At 46.4% G+C, this 12,526-nt stretch overlaps 1 protein-coding gene across 3 annotated transcripts in view; it reads left to right on the plus strand.

The window, feature by feature from the left end:
- Positions 1-308: 308 nt before the first annotated feature.
- PXDN (peroxidasin) overlaps positions 309-12,526 on the plus strand; it is an 89,142-nt gene continuing 76,924 nt past the window's right edge. For all 3 annotated transcript variants that reach the window (XM_044418785.1, XM_044418792.1, XM_044418800.1), the window contains exon 1: positions 309-641. In XM_044418785.1, coding sequence (XP_044274720.1) covers positions 412-641 — 230 coding nt within the window. In that variant the 5' untranslated portion in view covers positions 309-411. The remainder of the gene's footprint in view (positions 642-12,526) is intronic.

Here is a 12,526-nt window from a genome sequence, read left to right on the forward strand (position 1 = left end):
GCGGCGGGAAGAGCGCCACCGAGCCCCCCCGGCGGGAAACCCGCGCCGCCCGCCCGCCCGCCCGGGCGCGGGGGCGAGCGGAGGAACGGCCCCGGCCCCGGCCCCGGCCCCGCTCGCTCAGCGGCGACGAGCGGAGCCAAGGCTAAGCACGGCCTCGGTGCGGAGCGCCGCCGCTGGCTGGCTGGCTGCTGGCTGGCTGGGGCGGGCCCTCCAGCCGCCGTCCCCTCTTTCTCCTCCCCCTGCAGGCTGGGCGCGGGGCCGGGCTCGCTCCAGCAGCCCCCGCCCGCCCGCCGGCTCGACCACCCGAGCAAGAGCAGCCGTCGCGGAGCAGAGACTCGCAGCTGCCCCTCGCCCGTCCTCCTCGCTGCCTTCTCCGCTCCTCCGTGAAGCCCCCTTCCCCGGCTCGGCGGCATGGCCCGGCGCAAGGCAGCCTCTGCCTTCCCCGGGCTCTGCTTCGGGGTCCTCTTGTGGAGCGGGAGCCTCCTGCCCTTCGCCTGCGCGCAGCCGCCGCCGCCGCCGCCGCCGCTCCAGCGGGGGAGCGTGTGGTGCCCCAGCCGCTGCCTCTGCTTCCGCACCACGGTGCGCTGCATGCACCTTATGCTGGAGAGCGTCCCCGCCGTGTCACCGCAGACCACCATCCTGTAAGTGCGAGGCGGGCCGCCCCGTCCCGTCCCGTCCCGCGCGGGGGCGCGCAGCCAGCCTCCCCTCGCGCCGGGCCGGGCCGGGGGGGCGCTTGGCAGAGCGAGGGAGTGGGACGGGGGCGCGGGGGGCGTCGACTGCACGTCCGGCCAGCGCGGCCCCCGCCGGCCTTTGTCTCGCCCGCTGGGCTCGCCGTGGGTGTCCCCCTCTGCTTCGGCTGCCTTCTCGCCGGGCGACTCAGCTGTAAGGCTTTCTTTTGTTAGTCCACCAGCCCACTTTCGTGTTTTGTCTACACGGGCATCGGGCCGCGGCTCACAGGGCTAGTTTTGGGGGTCGGCTTGGATACATCCAGTGTCCAGTAATATTGAAGTGGGAGCATTTAAGCTGATGGTAGACTCGGGGAATTCAGAAAGGACTAAACCGTTGGTTTAACCCCCCCGCACTCTTTCCCTGTGTTAACTATGTTTGGCTTGCCCGTGAGTTCAGTTCCAGCACTCCCGTTTAATACCTTGGAGGATCTCACTGCAGAAACTTCCTCAGAGAGCAGCCAGAACCCCAGCGCTCAGGAGTTTCATTGCTTTTACGTTTCTCATCTCTTTCTTTCCCCTCTAGAGTTGGATTGACAGCTCCAAGATCTTTGTGTGGCTTTGTCCTCTTTAGGAATGTAACCACTAGCCTGAGCGGTGTGGCTTTTCCAAGTCACTGGGCTCTGGATCCTCTTTGTTGTTGCAGCTTTCCATTCATCCTGCAGCACAGCCCAGCTCACAATGTCTGTTAATGAAGAGCTTTTTGTGGGCAAGGCTAGGAACATACAGGATTGGGAACCAATATCATTAGGGGTTTTTCTCATAATGGGGAATGCCGTATTTTGGGAAGTTGTGGTTTGTGTGTTTCCTTAAAGAAAATAAACATGGCCACGAAACAGGAACATTGGTGCATGAGTTATGAATTCTGCTTTCCCCATTATAATCACTTCTTTTGATTTTTGAACATGAATGATATTAGTGATATTAGATGTGGTTTACTTTATTGGGGGGGGGGGCTTTGGGGATAGTTTCTTCTTTGTTTGAGCTTGCATTGCCATAAATTAAGAGCCTGTGACAAATGACACCAGGCGAATACAAGCCCCCTAATCTTGCAGAGATTTATGGACGTGCTTCATGTTACCTACTGTGTGAACCAAGTGACGTCACTGCGTGTATTCTCTGTGCATTGAGGTCTTCCATGTGGAAGGCTTCAGCGCAGTGATAGCCAATGGAAGGAGGGGGCTTGCGGATTGCCCTCTTCGTTCTCTTGGCTGCAGATAGACCAGAAATGGTTGACTTTGTGGCCTGAATTTCATACTGCTTCGATTCGTAGTGAGCACAAGGGCAGAACTGAGGTATAGCAAAGGGTGCATAAAAACGCTTCAATCTGTGCATGTGTCATCGCAGATGCAAAAGTGCACTCGTGTGCTTACTATTGGAGTGTGCAGTGCATTTGTATGTTTACTACAAAACAATTAAATACTAAGATCTGACACTTGCTTTCACATTTTTATAATCTTACAAATGCTTGGAACAGTTATAGAAATGAATTAGCAAAGAAACAGGACCTAAATGATCCAGTTTGTGAAATTATTTCAAATTCCTAGAAGCCTCCATCACATTTGTAAGATCCAAGTATGCACAATTTTAAATTTACAGGCCATCAGGCAATCAGGATTTTCCAAGTCCTTTGTCTTGGCACTGATGGCTACTTTTGCTTAAAAAAGCCGTTTACTTTAACAACATCTGTGGAAACCCACAGGCTTCTTAACAGCCTTGCAGAAGTATTCACGCCCTTTTGACTTTTCCACATTTTGTTGTGTTACAGTCTGGAATTAAAATGGGCTTAATTGCCATTGTTGCCACTTTATGTACACAAGATATTCAACATCGCAAAGGTGCAAAATATTTTTATGGTGGCACGAAAGTCAAGTAAATAAAAACTGTCACTCGTTAGTTGTATATGTATTCAGCCACCCCCCCCTTGCTGTGATGCACTTAAATAAGCCCTGGTGCAATTAGCCAAATTAGCCTTTCAGAGTCACAGAGACTACCATTAATGGAGTCTACCTGTGCACAATTCCAGTGCCTCATGATGTTTGATTAAGTACACCTGCTTTGGGAACCCCCCACCCCCCAGTTTGTAGGAGAACACAGCTAAAGAAGCAGTTTCATGAAGAACAAGGAGCTATCAAAATATCCACAGGAAAAAAATGTGCAGCAGTACCAATCAGAGTTAGTTGGGCTATACTGTGACATCCCACAGAGTGCTGTTAAATCCGTCATTACAAATTGGGAAGAATATAGCTTTGCCTAGAAAAGGCCCTCCCCACAAACTCAGTGACCTGCTAAGAAGAAGGGCTTCAGTCAGAGAAGCAAGCAAGAAGACAATAGGAAAGCTGAAGGAGCAGGAGAGATTTGCAGCAGGGATGGGAGAAACTGCCACATGGGACAGCTAATACCCAGGCACTGCAGAACGCTGGGCTTTATGGAAGGGGACAAGAAGAAGGCCATCGCTTAAAAAACACCCCTTGTTTACAAAACGCATGTGGGAGGTACAGCGGGAAAAGGTTCTCTGGCCCAGTGAGAGCAAAACTGAACTTCTTGGTGTTGCTGCAAAATGCCATGCGTGACACAAAGCCAGCAACCCTCACTGCTCTAGGAACACCTTCCTCATGGTGAGACACGGTAGTGGCAGCATCATGATGCAGGGAAGATTTTCTCCACAGGGACTGGAAAAGTTGTCAGGACTGAGGGCAAGAGGGATAGGGCCAGGTGCAGGGCAATTCTAGAGGGAAACCTTCCAGGTTGCAAGGGACCTGGGCATGGTTCACCTTCCAGCAGAGCAGTGACCTTGAGCTCCGCATCCTGGAGTGGTTTAAAACAAGAACCTGGATGTCTTGGAAAGGCCTGGACCTCACTCCAACTGAGAATCAGCAGCAATTTGCTATTCACTAGCTGTCCCCATCCTGCCTGACAAAGATGCAGCAATTTTGCCAGGAAAAAAATTGCAGAATTCAGACATGCAAAGCTGTTAGGAGCTTACCCAGGAAAACTCACTGCTGTAATCACTGCCAAAATTGCTCCTAGCAAGTCCTGACTTGTAAATGGGGATGGAGGAGATGAATGCCTTCCCAATATTGAGTATCTTGCTTACATCAATTCCAGCTTGCATCATAACAAAAGGTGGAACTGTTATAGAGTTCTACTCAAATTTTTCTGAATAACAGACATGCTCATGGAGGAAAGACTCACTTGTACTCTGATCAATACATGTTTCTCCAGAAATGCACTGGATCTTACTGGAAATCACAACTTAGTTTGTAAACACAGGTTTTAGCTATAAGAATTTCCTGTCAGTTCAAATGTAACAGTAGATGTTAGGTTTCCTAGACCTTTAAGAATATCTTCCTGTGTTTCAGACTCCAAATACCACTCAGAATGAAAAGTGCTATTATTTTGCCATTAACTGAGTGCTTGGCTTGATACACAAGCTTTTGGCAAGATCTGATTAATCCTGCAGAAGTTGTAAAGAAATTAACTGAATAGTGCTGGAAGCGGGTAGGTAATATTCCATGCATTTGAAAGAAAGTACATTTACAGAGCATTTTTATATTGATCAATATGCTTTAAGTCATTTCCTGTAATTCGGTCTTGTGAATGACCTTGAATAGTACTTTATGTTGTAATGGTCAGAAATGGCAGCTCACAGCTAAAATTTAGACCAGCCTTCCCCAATTTAGCATGGTTTAGATGACCACATCTCGTACCATCGGTCATCAAGCTGTGCCTACTGGGAGTTGAGATTCAAAACTTTTGGAGGACACCAAACTGAGGAAAGATTTGGAGGACACTAGATTGAGGAAGGATAGTTTATGCGGATTCCAGAAATTGTAAGGGCAAAGTATCTGATTAAAACTACTGAGATTTAAAGTAAATTGGCATTAACAGCTGCATTTTAATAAATACTTGTTACACTGGCTATTTTAATTGAGCTTTGTGTTCACACTGGCATGGGACCTTGAGACAGAGAGAAGGGTTGCCTTTTATAGTAGCTTGTCTGATTAGTTTCAGCCTTTAAGAACTGTTATGACTGCTGTTATGTAATCTGGAGTATATGGTTTATTTTACCTTATGGTAGCAAGACAAGCTTGCAACTCATCTGCCTCATTGTCTTTCCTTGCATTTTGAGATCATGTGTTTCTCCGAATGTTAAGTAGCAGTAGTATGTAAAAGGTGGAAATAGCCTGGGTCGTTTTCAGCATTACATTGTCTTTGCACCAGGACAACTGCTTGCAGAGTTTGAGCCATAGGTGGGTCATCGGCCTTTCTCACTTCCTGTTTAGTTCTTGTCCCCTTTCTGTGGAGACTCCATTAGAAAGATACAGCACTTGCATTTGTTTCTTGGTCTGGATGCCTGAGAAGATTATCTGTGGTATTTTGTTAAGAAAGCAGATCATAGCATCAAAGTAAGTAGAACATGGCTTGAGGACTGTAGCATGTGGCACTTGTTCAGAGAAAGAAATTATACCAGGAAGATTCAGCCATCAAATACAATATTGTACAACATCGTATGTGCTGTATGTTGATTTGTTTAGTTGCAAAGTCATGGCTGCCCCATCATGACCCCATTGACAACACTCCTCCTGGTTTCACACAGTTCTGGGTTCACACGAATGTTAGCTGGGTTCACACAATATAATAAGCCATGATGGCTTATAAGCAAAGAGTGTCTTGTCATGTTGTCTGAACCTGACAGCATGGTTTGATAACCACACACAAACTGTTCCAGCTGGGTTCAGACAACCAAACAAGCACTGGACTTGAAGCCACCATGGTTCACCATGTTTGTGTGAAGCAGGTGCAGCCTCGGGGGTGGCTTCTTTGTGGCTACAAAGCCACCTCAACAAACCATGGCTGGGCTTGTTGCCACATCTGGCCTTGTGTCATCTGTACTGGGTCATGACCTGGGATAACATAAGTGATCATTTGGAAGCTACAAGGGGAAGAGGAAATTTAGAGAAAATTGCTCCCCATACTCTCCATCAGGAAGCTTCCAGTTCTGTGAGCCCCCTGATACAACATCAGTGTTATTGCTAGGCTGTTCCAGGGGAGAGGAGGAAAACAAGCTAGCTGAACATGAGGACTCCAATTCTACGTGCATGTGTTGGTTGGTTTTTTTAAAGCACAACTTAATTGCTTTACATATGGCTGAACTGTAAGCTGCTATTACTTAAAGTGGGCATCGTGGCATTCTTCACTCCCACCTCATAAAAGCATGTCTGGCATTTATGTTTTCGTTCCCAGTCCATTCCATGTCAGAGGTAAGATGCAAAGTGTGTGAGCATTTTCAAGGCATGTTGGAGGCATTGCTTGTTACAAGCTAAAAGGATGCACCACTAAGCTTGCAAAAGTGGTTGCCTGGCCTGTAAAGTCTAGTTATACCTCATGTCTTTAAAATATGCTGTAGCAGAACATTCCCTTCACCAAAGAAAAAGAAGGCATTTACCATTGTTTCAATGAGAACGTAAGGGAAGGTGGAGGCAATCAACTCTTTTGCTGCATTTGATTATGGACGTAAATTCTGAGGCAGGACTGTGCAGCAGCAGAGCAAATGTCTAGGCTGGAAAGGAGCGTCGCGAGTGTTGAGTGGGGACAGGGGCGAAACTGTTCATGTCCATTGGTTGCCAGGTTTGGGTTCTTGTTGCTCTGGGGCTATTACTGTTGCTAAGAGCCCGCTGATTCTTTTGAAAAGGGAGTTGGATGAACATTAAGACCCAACAAATGGCTTGGAAACTGGAGAAGTGTCAGGGGCTGCAGGTTCCCTTTCATTAGGCCTTGACAGCTGCAAGGATACAGTTGTTGCCATCAAGAACTCTCTTCTTGTCTGTCTTAGTTCTGATCTCTGCAAGGATCCCTCACAGGAAAACTTTCCTAATTTCTTAGTATGGGTGAGAAGGGGATATGTTGATTTAAGAGATGCCCAGGCATGTGGTGACAGCATATAAAAGTTTTAAATAAACAAATACATTTACTAGTTCAAACTCATAACAAATGCCATGGAGTTTACTCCTTGGGGAGCAGGTGATGCTCACTGAAAACATAATTTATGATTGGTAGGTAAACTTACAGTGTATTATGTACCCATCAACAAAATTAGAGAGCCAGTGTGGTGTAGTGGTGAAGAGCATGGGACTGGGACTCAGACGATCTGGGTTCGAGTTCCTGCTCAGCCATGGAGCCAACTGGGTGACTTTGGGCCAGTCACAGACTCTCAGCCCAACCTACCTCACAGGGTTGTTGTTGTGGGGATAAGATGGAGGAGGAGATGTAAACTGCCTTGAGCCCTTTGTAGGAAGAAGGCAGGATATAAGCCGAAAAATAAATAAATAAATAAATAAATAAAAATTAAGGAGGGCCAGTGTGGCATAGTGGTTAAAGTGTCGGACTAGGATCCAGGAGATCTGCGTTCTAGTTAATGTAATTAAGATGCAATTCATGGTTCCTGGGAGAGCATCCGCAGGACATAGGAATTTTCAAATTGCCCCTCCCCAAGGTGTAGGCACTGTTTTGCCTTTGAAAGAGGGCTCACAATCCTTTCCTTCAACCAGCCTCTTCTCATGCTCTCTCACAGCTGCCATGGAAAGAAAAATAGGGGCTCCTTTCGTAGTCAGAAAATGGTTTGGTGGGCGAAGGGGAGAGTCAGGAAGCCATTCTGTGCCCAATCCTGTGGCGCCCCAAGCCCTGGCCCACCCCAGCTTTGTGACTCCTCTGGATGGGCTCAGAGACCCATATAGTGGCAAAACTAAATGCAGGTTGGTAGAGAGGGAAAAATGACCAGACATCAGGATCTGGGCAGCTCCAGGGCTCCAACTGCTGGCCACGCACAGGGGTGGTTGCCTGAAATTGCAGGAGTGGTCCCAGGCCCTGATGGTGGTCTCAGGCCCTTGGTGAGCACCTGCTGGGAGTCCTGGGGAAAAGCAGGTGCCTCCTCCAGAAGCTTACCTCAGCAGCTCAGGTCTCCTGAGTGTCTGTGCCCTGGCTGACTTGCCTCACCTCACTGTGTTCCCTTGCTTTCTGGTCTTGCCTAGTTATGCTGTCCCAAGTTACCTGCTGCTCGCTCTGCCATCTTATGAGTTACTGACCTCTTGCCTCACTCCATCTGCCTCTGGGCTTGACCATGACTGTGACTTGCTCCTGAGCACTTTGGACTCTACTGCCTGTGGCCGGGTCTCAGTGCATCTGCCTTGTTTCCTGCTGCCCACGCCCTGGACCCAAAGACCAGGTGCCTGTACCTGTTCAGTGCCAGGTGAAGACTTCATTTTGAGGAATGCCTGTTGCAAATCCTTAAGTCTTTTAGGGACTTTAAGGCTCTCTTTGAGTCTTTTGGTTTTAAATTCATTACTGAATTTTGGATCTGAATACTACTGCTTGGTTTTAATTTTTATTTTGGCCTGGTAGTAGAGTCAGCCTTTTACCCTGTATTGTTACCATGCTGCATTTTGTGGTTTTTAATCATTTTGAACCATCCAGAGAGCTTCAGTTATTGAGCAGTACAGAAGCATAGTAACAAATAAGTAATCTCTGCGGATCTTCTTGTCCTGCTGACAGCAGCCTGGCAAGAGAAGGCATAGGAAACCTAAAGTTCGTTATAGCATTGTTTTTTTCATGCAGAAGTCATGGCACACTGAGCTCATTCAATAAAATCCTGCGCTGTATGAGCAGAAGACAAGCTTAGCCAGCAGATCCTTCTTTTCCTTCCCTCCCTCCCTGACCCCTTCCAGGGAGATTGGGGGCCTAACAGGGTGGGCTTTGTCTTACAGGGCTGCAGTGGGAGTGGGGGACCCCTGACATCTGGAGCAGAGTACGGGTACTGCAAGAGTACTCTGCCTGATTTCTGGCAATTCCTTCCTCCTGCTGCGATCTGGCAGGTTAGTGGCATAACAGCTGTTCTAGCTACAGTGGGACACGCTTGACAGAAATGACTCTGTCAAATATATGCAGAAAGTCCCCACCCCAGAACAACTTAAAATTCTAAAGAAGAACTTTCAGTCCTAGTCAGGTCTTTCCATTGTCATCTTTTCCTGGAAATTATAAAGGAGGCAGCTGCACAGATCCAAGTTTGTTTTTAAGGATTCTTCTTGATGAATTTGAGACAGGAAACATCCATTGAGGAGCCTCATTCTTCAGGTGCTGCATTGTAAAAAAAAATATTACTTTTTTGGTGGGTGAACAGAAATTCTTTGCTCAAGAAACCAGTCTTATGAAATTACTATTTTGGTGGGAAAGTGCCTCAGTTACTGCTGTTCTGGTGCGAACTGCACGAAGAAGAGACTGTCTCATTTGGAAAAGAACTGTCGCTCCCAGTTCATTTGGAAAAGAACTGTCGCTCCCAGTTCATTTTAGGAAACTGATATATTCCCCCACCTAACACACACTTTGTTATGGGAAGGCGATAAGCTTCCCTTCCATTACGCTATTTCATTGATTTGTATTATCTACACAGCAAGCCATTTCACATACCTTTTTATTAGAGGGTAGCTGAAATGTACTTGTCATGCTGTGAATAATGCAGTGTCTAGTCAAATACTCCTAATAACATTCTTTTAATTTGAGAGGGCATTTGCTTTCATCACTCAGCATGTGTGGCATGCATCTGTTCTAAGAATGCCTAGAATGCAAGGGATCTGCATTGTGCTGAATGGTAGGAAACGCCTGTAAGCAGGAGAGGACTGTCTGCTTCAGGTTTATGTTCAAGAGCCGAATAGGCTTCAGCCCAGAGGAGCAGCTTCAATCAATGGGCAGGGTTCCCATGTGTCACATTAGACTTTGAGATGTTCGATGCAGCACCTTTCATGGAGTAAGGCGCAGACCTTACTTGTAGTTTCCACAGACACTGATAGATCTTTTAAGTCATGGGTAGACACTGAAAGCAGATGAAAAACACAAGAGTCAGTAGGAGACTCTCAGTTTTTAGCTTGGGGGTAGAGTCTGTGCACCCCTTGCCTTTTCAGCAGTTCTGCATACGGGTCTCTCCCCTTGTAGCTTTTCTCTGTTGTGATAAAAAGATATGAATGCCTGTATCCTCCCCCCCCCCCAAGACAGCTAGTTTGGGGTTGGCAAGGAGGAAGAGGGATCTTTGGAGGATTCATTTGGTCTTTAAAAACAGCATTAGAAGAAAGGTAGTAATGGGCTCATTGGGTCATAACTGGTCTGGATCTGAGGGATTTTATCTGAGAACCTAAGGCAGGTTATGCTCCTTCTGGCTAAGTCTCAACAAGATGCACTGGCTAAGTGCATCTCATCGAGTACCAGCTCATCTGCCTTTCACTGTCAGGATTGCCTGTTCTAAGTTGTACGTCTTTGAATGACTGAAACAAACATGAAGTCACACAGTCCATTTCACAATTTATTGATAATAGCTATACAGGAGAATAGTGATCAGACAGATACTCGCATTGGTAAACTAATTAACTCATGTAGTGTGATAAGCTTTTATTGCCATTTAAACCACTGATCATAAAACTGAACAGATAATAAACGGCAGCTCCACAGTTTCATTTTTCTTTTCCTTTGAAATGCCTTTCTTCCACAATGGCCACTTTAAAGTTGGTTACATGGTATCCTGGGAGAGTGAAATGTCCCTCCACTGGCTTTTGAATATGTTACTTCTGATGCTGGACTGTGCCCATCTATTCTTTTGTGAGAGAGAATGTAAAGGGCATTATTAATTTATTAGATTTCTATCCTACCCCTTTTCTTTTTTCTTTTAAAGAACTCAAAGCCGCTTACGTCATTCTTTCTGTCTTATCTCCACTATAACAATCCTGTGAAGTAGGTGGGGCTGAGGGCCTGTGACTGGTCCAAAGTTACCCACTTGGCTTTGTGGTGGAGTGGGGGCTTGAATCGAGATCACCTGAGTCCCAGTTCTGTGTTCTTAAGCACTGTGCCACACAGGTTCTCATTGCTTTGCTCACAGAAGATGGATAACATATGCCACACTGGAAGATGAGCAGTTGAGTGAACTCCTGGTGTTGTGAATAACAGGGTTAGGTCCTGTAATAGCAGCCTTCCCCAACCTGGTACCCTCCAGATATTTTGGACTGCAACTTCAATATTCCTGACAATTGATCATGCTGGCTGGGTCTGTTGGGAGTTGATGTCAGGAACTTCTATTAGGGGTGAGGTTGAAGAAGTCTGTGTACACAGGTTAGATCCGGTGGCAGGAGTTAGTGTTAGGGACCTGCTGTGGAGTCTGGTCCTGTGCCTGTATCATCTTTGCAAGGTCTGTTGATGCTGCTGAGTTGATGCTGCTGAGTTGGGTGACCCCTATAAGCAAGTCCAAGACAACCACTGAAGACCCATGAGAGACATGCCAGTGGCCAGGATGGGCTGGTGATTATTATTATTATTATTATTATTATTATTATTATTATTAGAACATTTCTATGCTGCCCCTTGCCGAAGCCTCGGGGTGGCTTACAACACAATAAAATACAATACAATACAAAAATAATAATATAAAATTAAAATTAATAATATAAAATAAATAAATAAATATAAACGATCATGGGTACTTCTGAGTGGCTTTAGTTGGGAACTGTTGGTGCCAATTAATCTTCTCCTGTTTTCTCTAAGTCGATCAAGTTGTGTTTGTTTATTATATTTATACCCCACCTTTTTATCTTAAAAGGCACTCAGTAAGGCTTGTGTAACGCTCCTCCTCCCAATCTTACCCTCACAGCAACAACTCTGTTGTTACTATTTCTAGATACTAAGATGACATTTATAATCTGTGTTTTTCTTTTTGTTGGCTGGGTGTTGTTGTTTGAGGACTGCCCCTTGCAAATCCTTAAGTGATGAGTTTCTTTCTGATGAGTCGGAATAGTTGTGTTTGTAACAGAAAGCCAGCAGGGATTCCCCACTGCCCTGATCAACTGGGTTAAAACTCGTGCCCAGAAACCCTGGACCAGCCACTGAATTCAACGCACAACAAACCCCAGCTTGGGGAAACAAACAACTTAATTAAATGATTAAAATAGGGGTGGAGAGACTAAAACACAGGTCTAAAGGGGTAAAATCAGGGAGAAGGGAGGGGTAAAGGGGGTTTGGAGAGCAGCAACAAAGAAAGTTACAGCCAACCAAGAACTGCACTCTCAGGGCCTTGCTGGCCACTTGGTCACTAAAATAATAAGCAAATTCTGTCTTAGCCAAAGCACAATAATTCCACCTTATAACAGCACAGCAAATACAGGGTACCTTAGCAGTCATCAGTATGGAAAATCAGCAGCAGAACAGAACCTCCTCCAAGGGAGGAATAAAACTCTCCTCAATCCTTGGAGCTTTATTCTCCCCTCCAGCCTCAGTCAGTTGACCATGGGCTCATCACCTAATTCTCAATCTCTAGGGTTCACCTGTTAACTCCAGGTGCTGTCCAACCTTGAGGCCAGTTGAGAGTTCTCTCCTCCCTAACCTGAGGAGGAGGTGAAAATCTCCCCGGAGGCCTTGGCTGCCTGAGTTCCACAAGGCTGGCACCTGGTATTTCCAGCATTTTATTCTTTCCTGAGTTAACCCTTCCCCTGCTTCCTGATGCCTCGACAGCAAATTCACATTACAGCAGTTTATTATAGAGCTAAGCTGTGGACAGTGGATTTTGTGGTGTATTGTGGAATAGCTGGACTCGTATGTGCATCTGCACTAGTTCGTAGGTTTCTGATGGGAACTGGTGTTTATATGTCCATCACACAGTTTTATGGTAGGGTTCAGAAAGTCAGCCTCGCATGGACTAGTCAAGGCTTACTCTGTTGATGTTGGGGTGGTGATTATTGAAGTCCTGGTGGGACCTCTGATGTTCTCAAGGG

Source organism: Varanus komodoensis, unplaced genomic scaffold, assembly GCF_004798865.1.
Source record: "Varanus komodoensis strain SLA01 unplaced genomic scaffold, ASM479886v1 scaffold10, whole genome shotgun sequence".
NCBI lineage: Eukaryota > Metazoa > Chordata > Lepidosauria > Squamata > Varanidae > Varanus > Varanus komodoensis.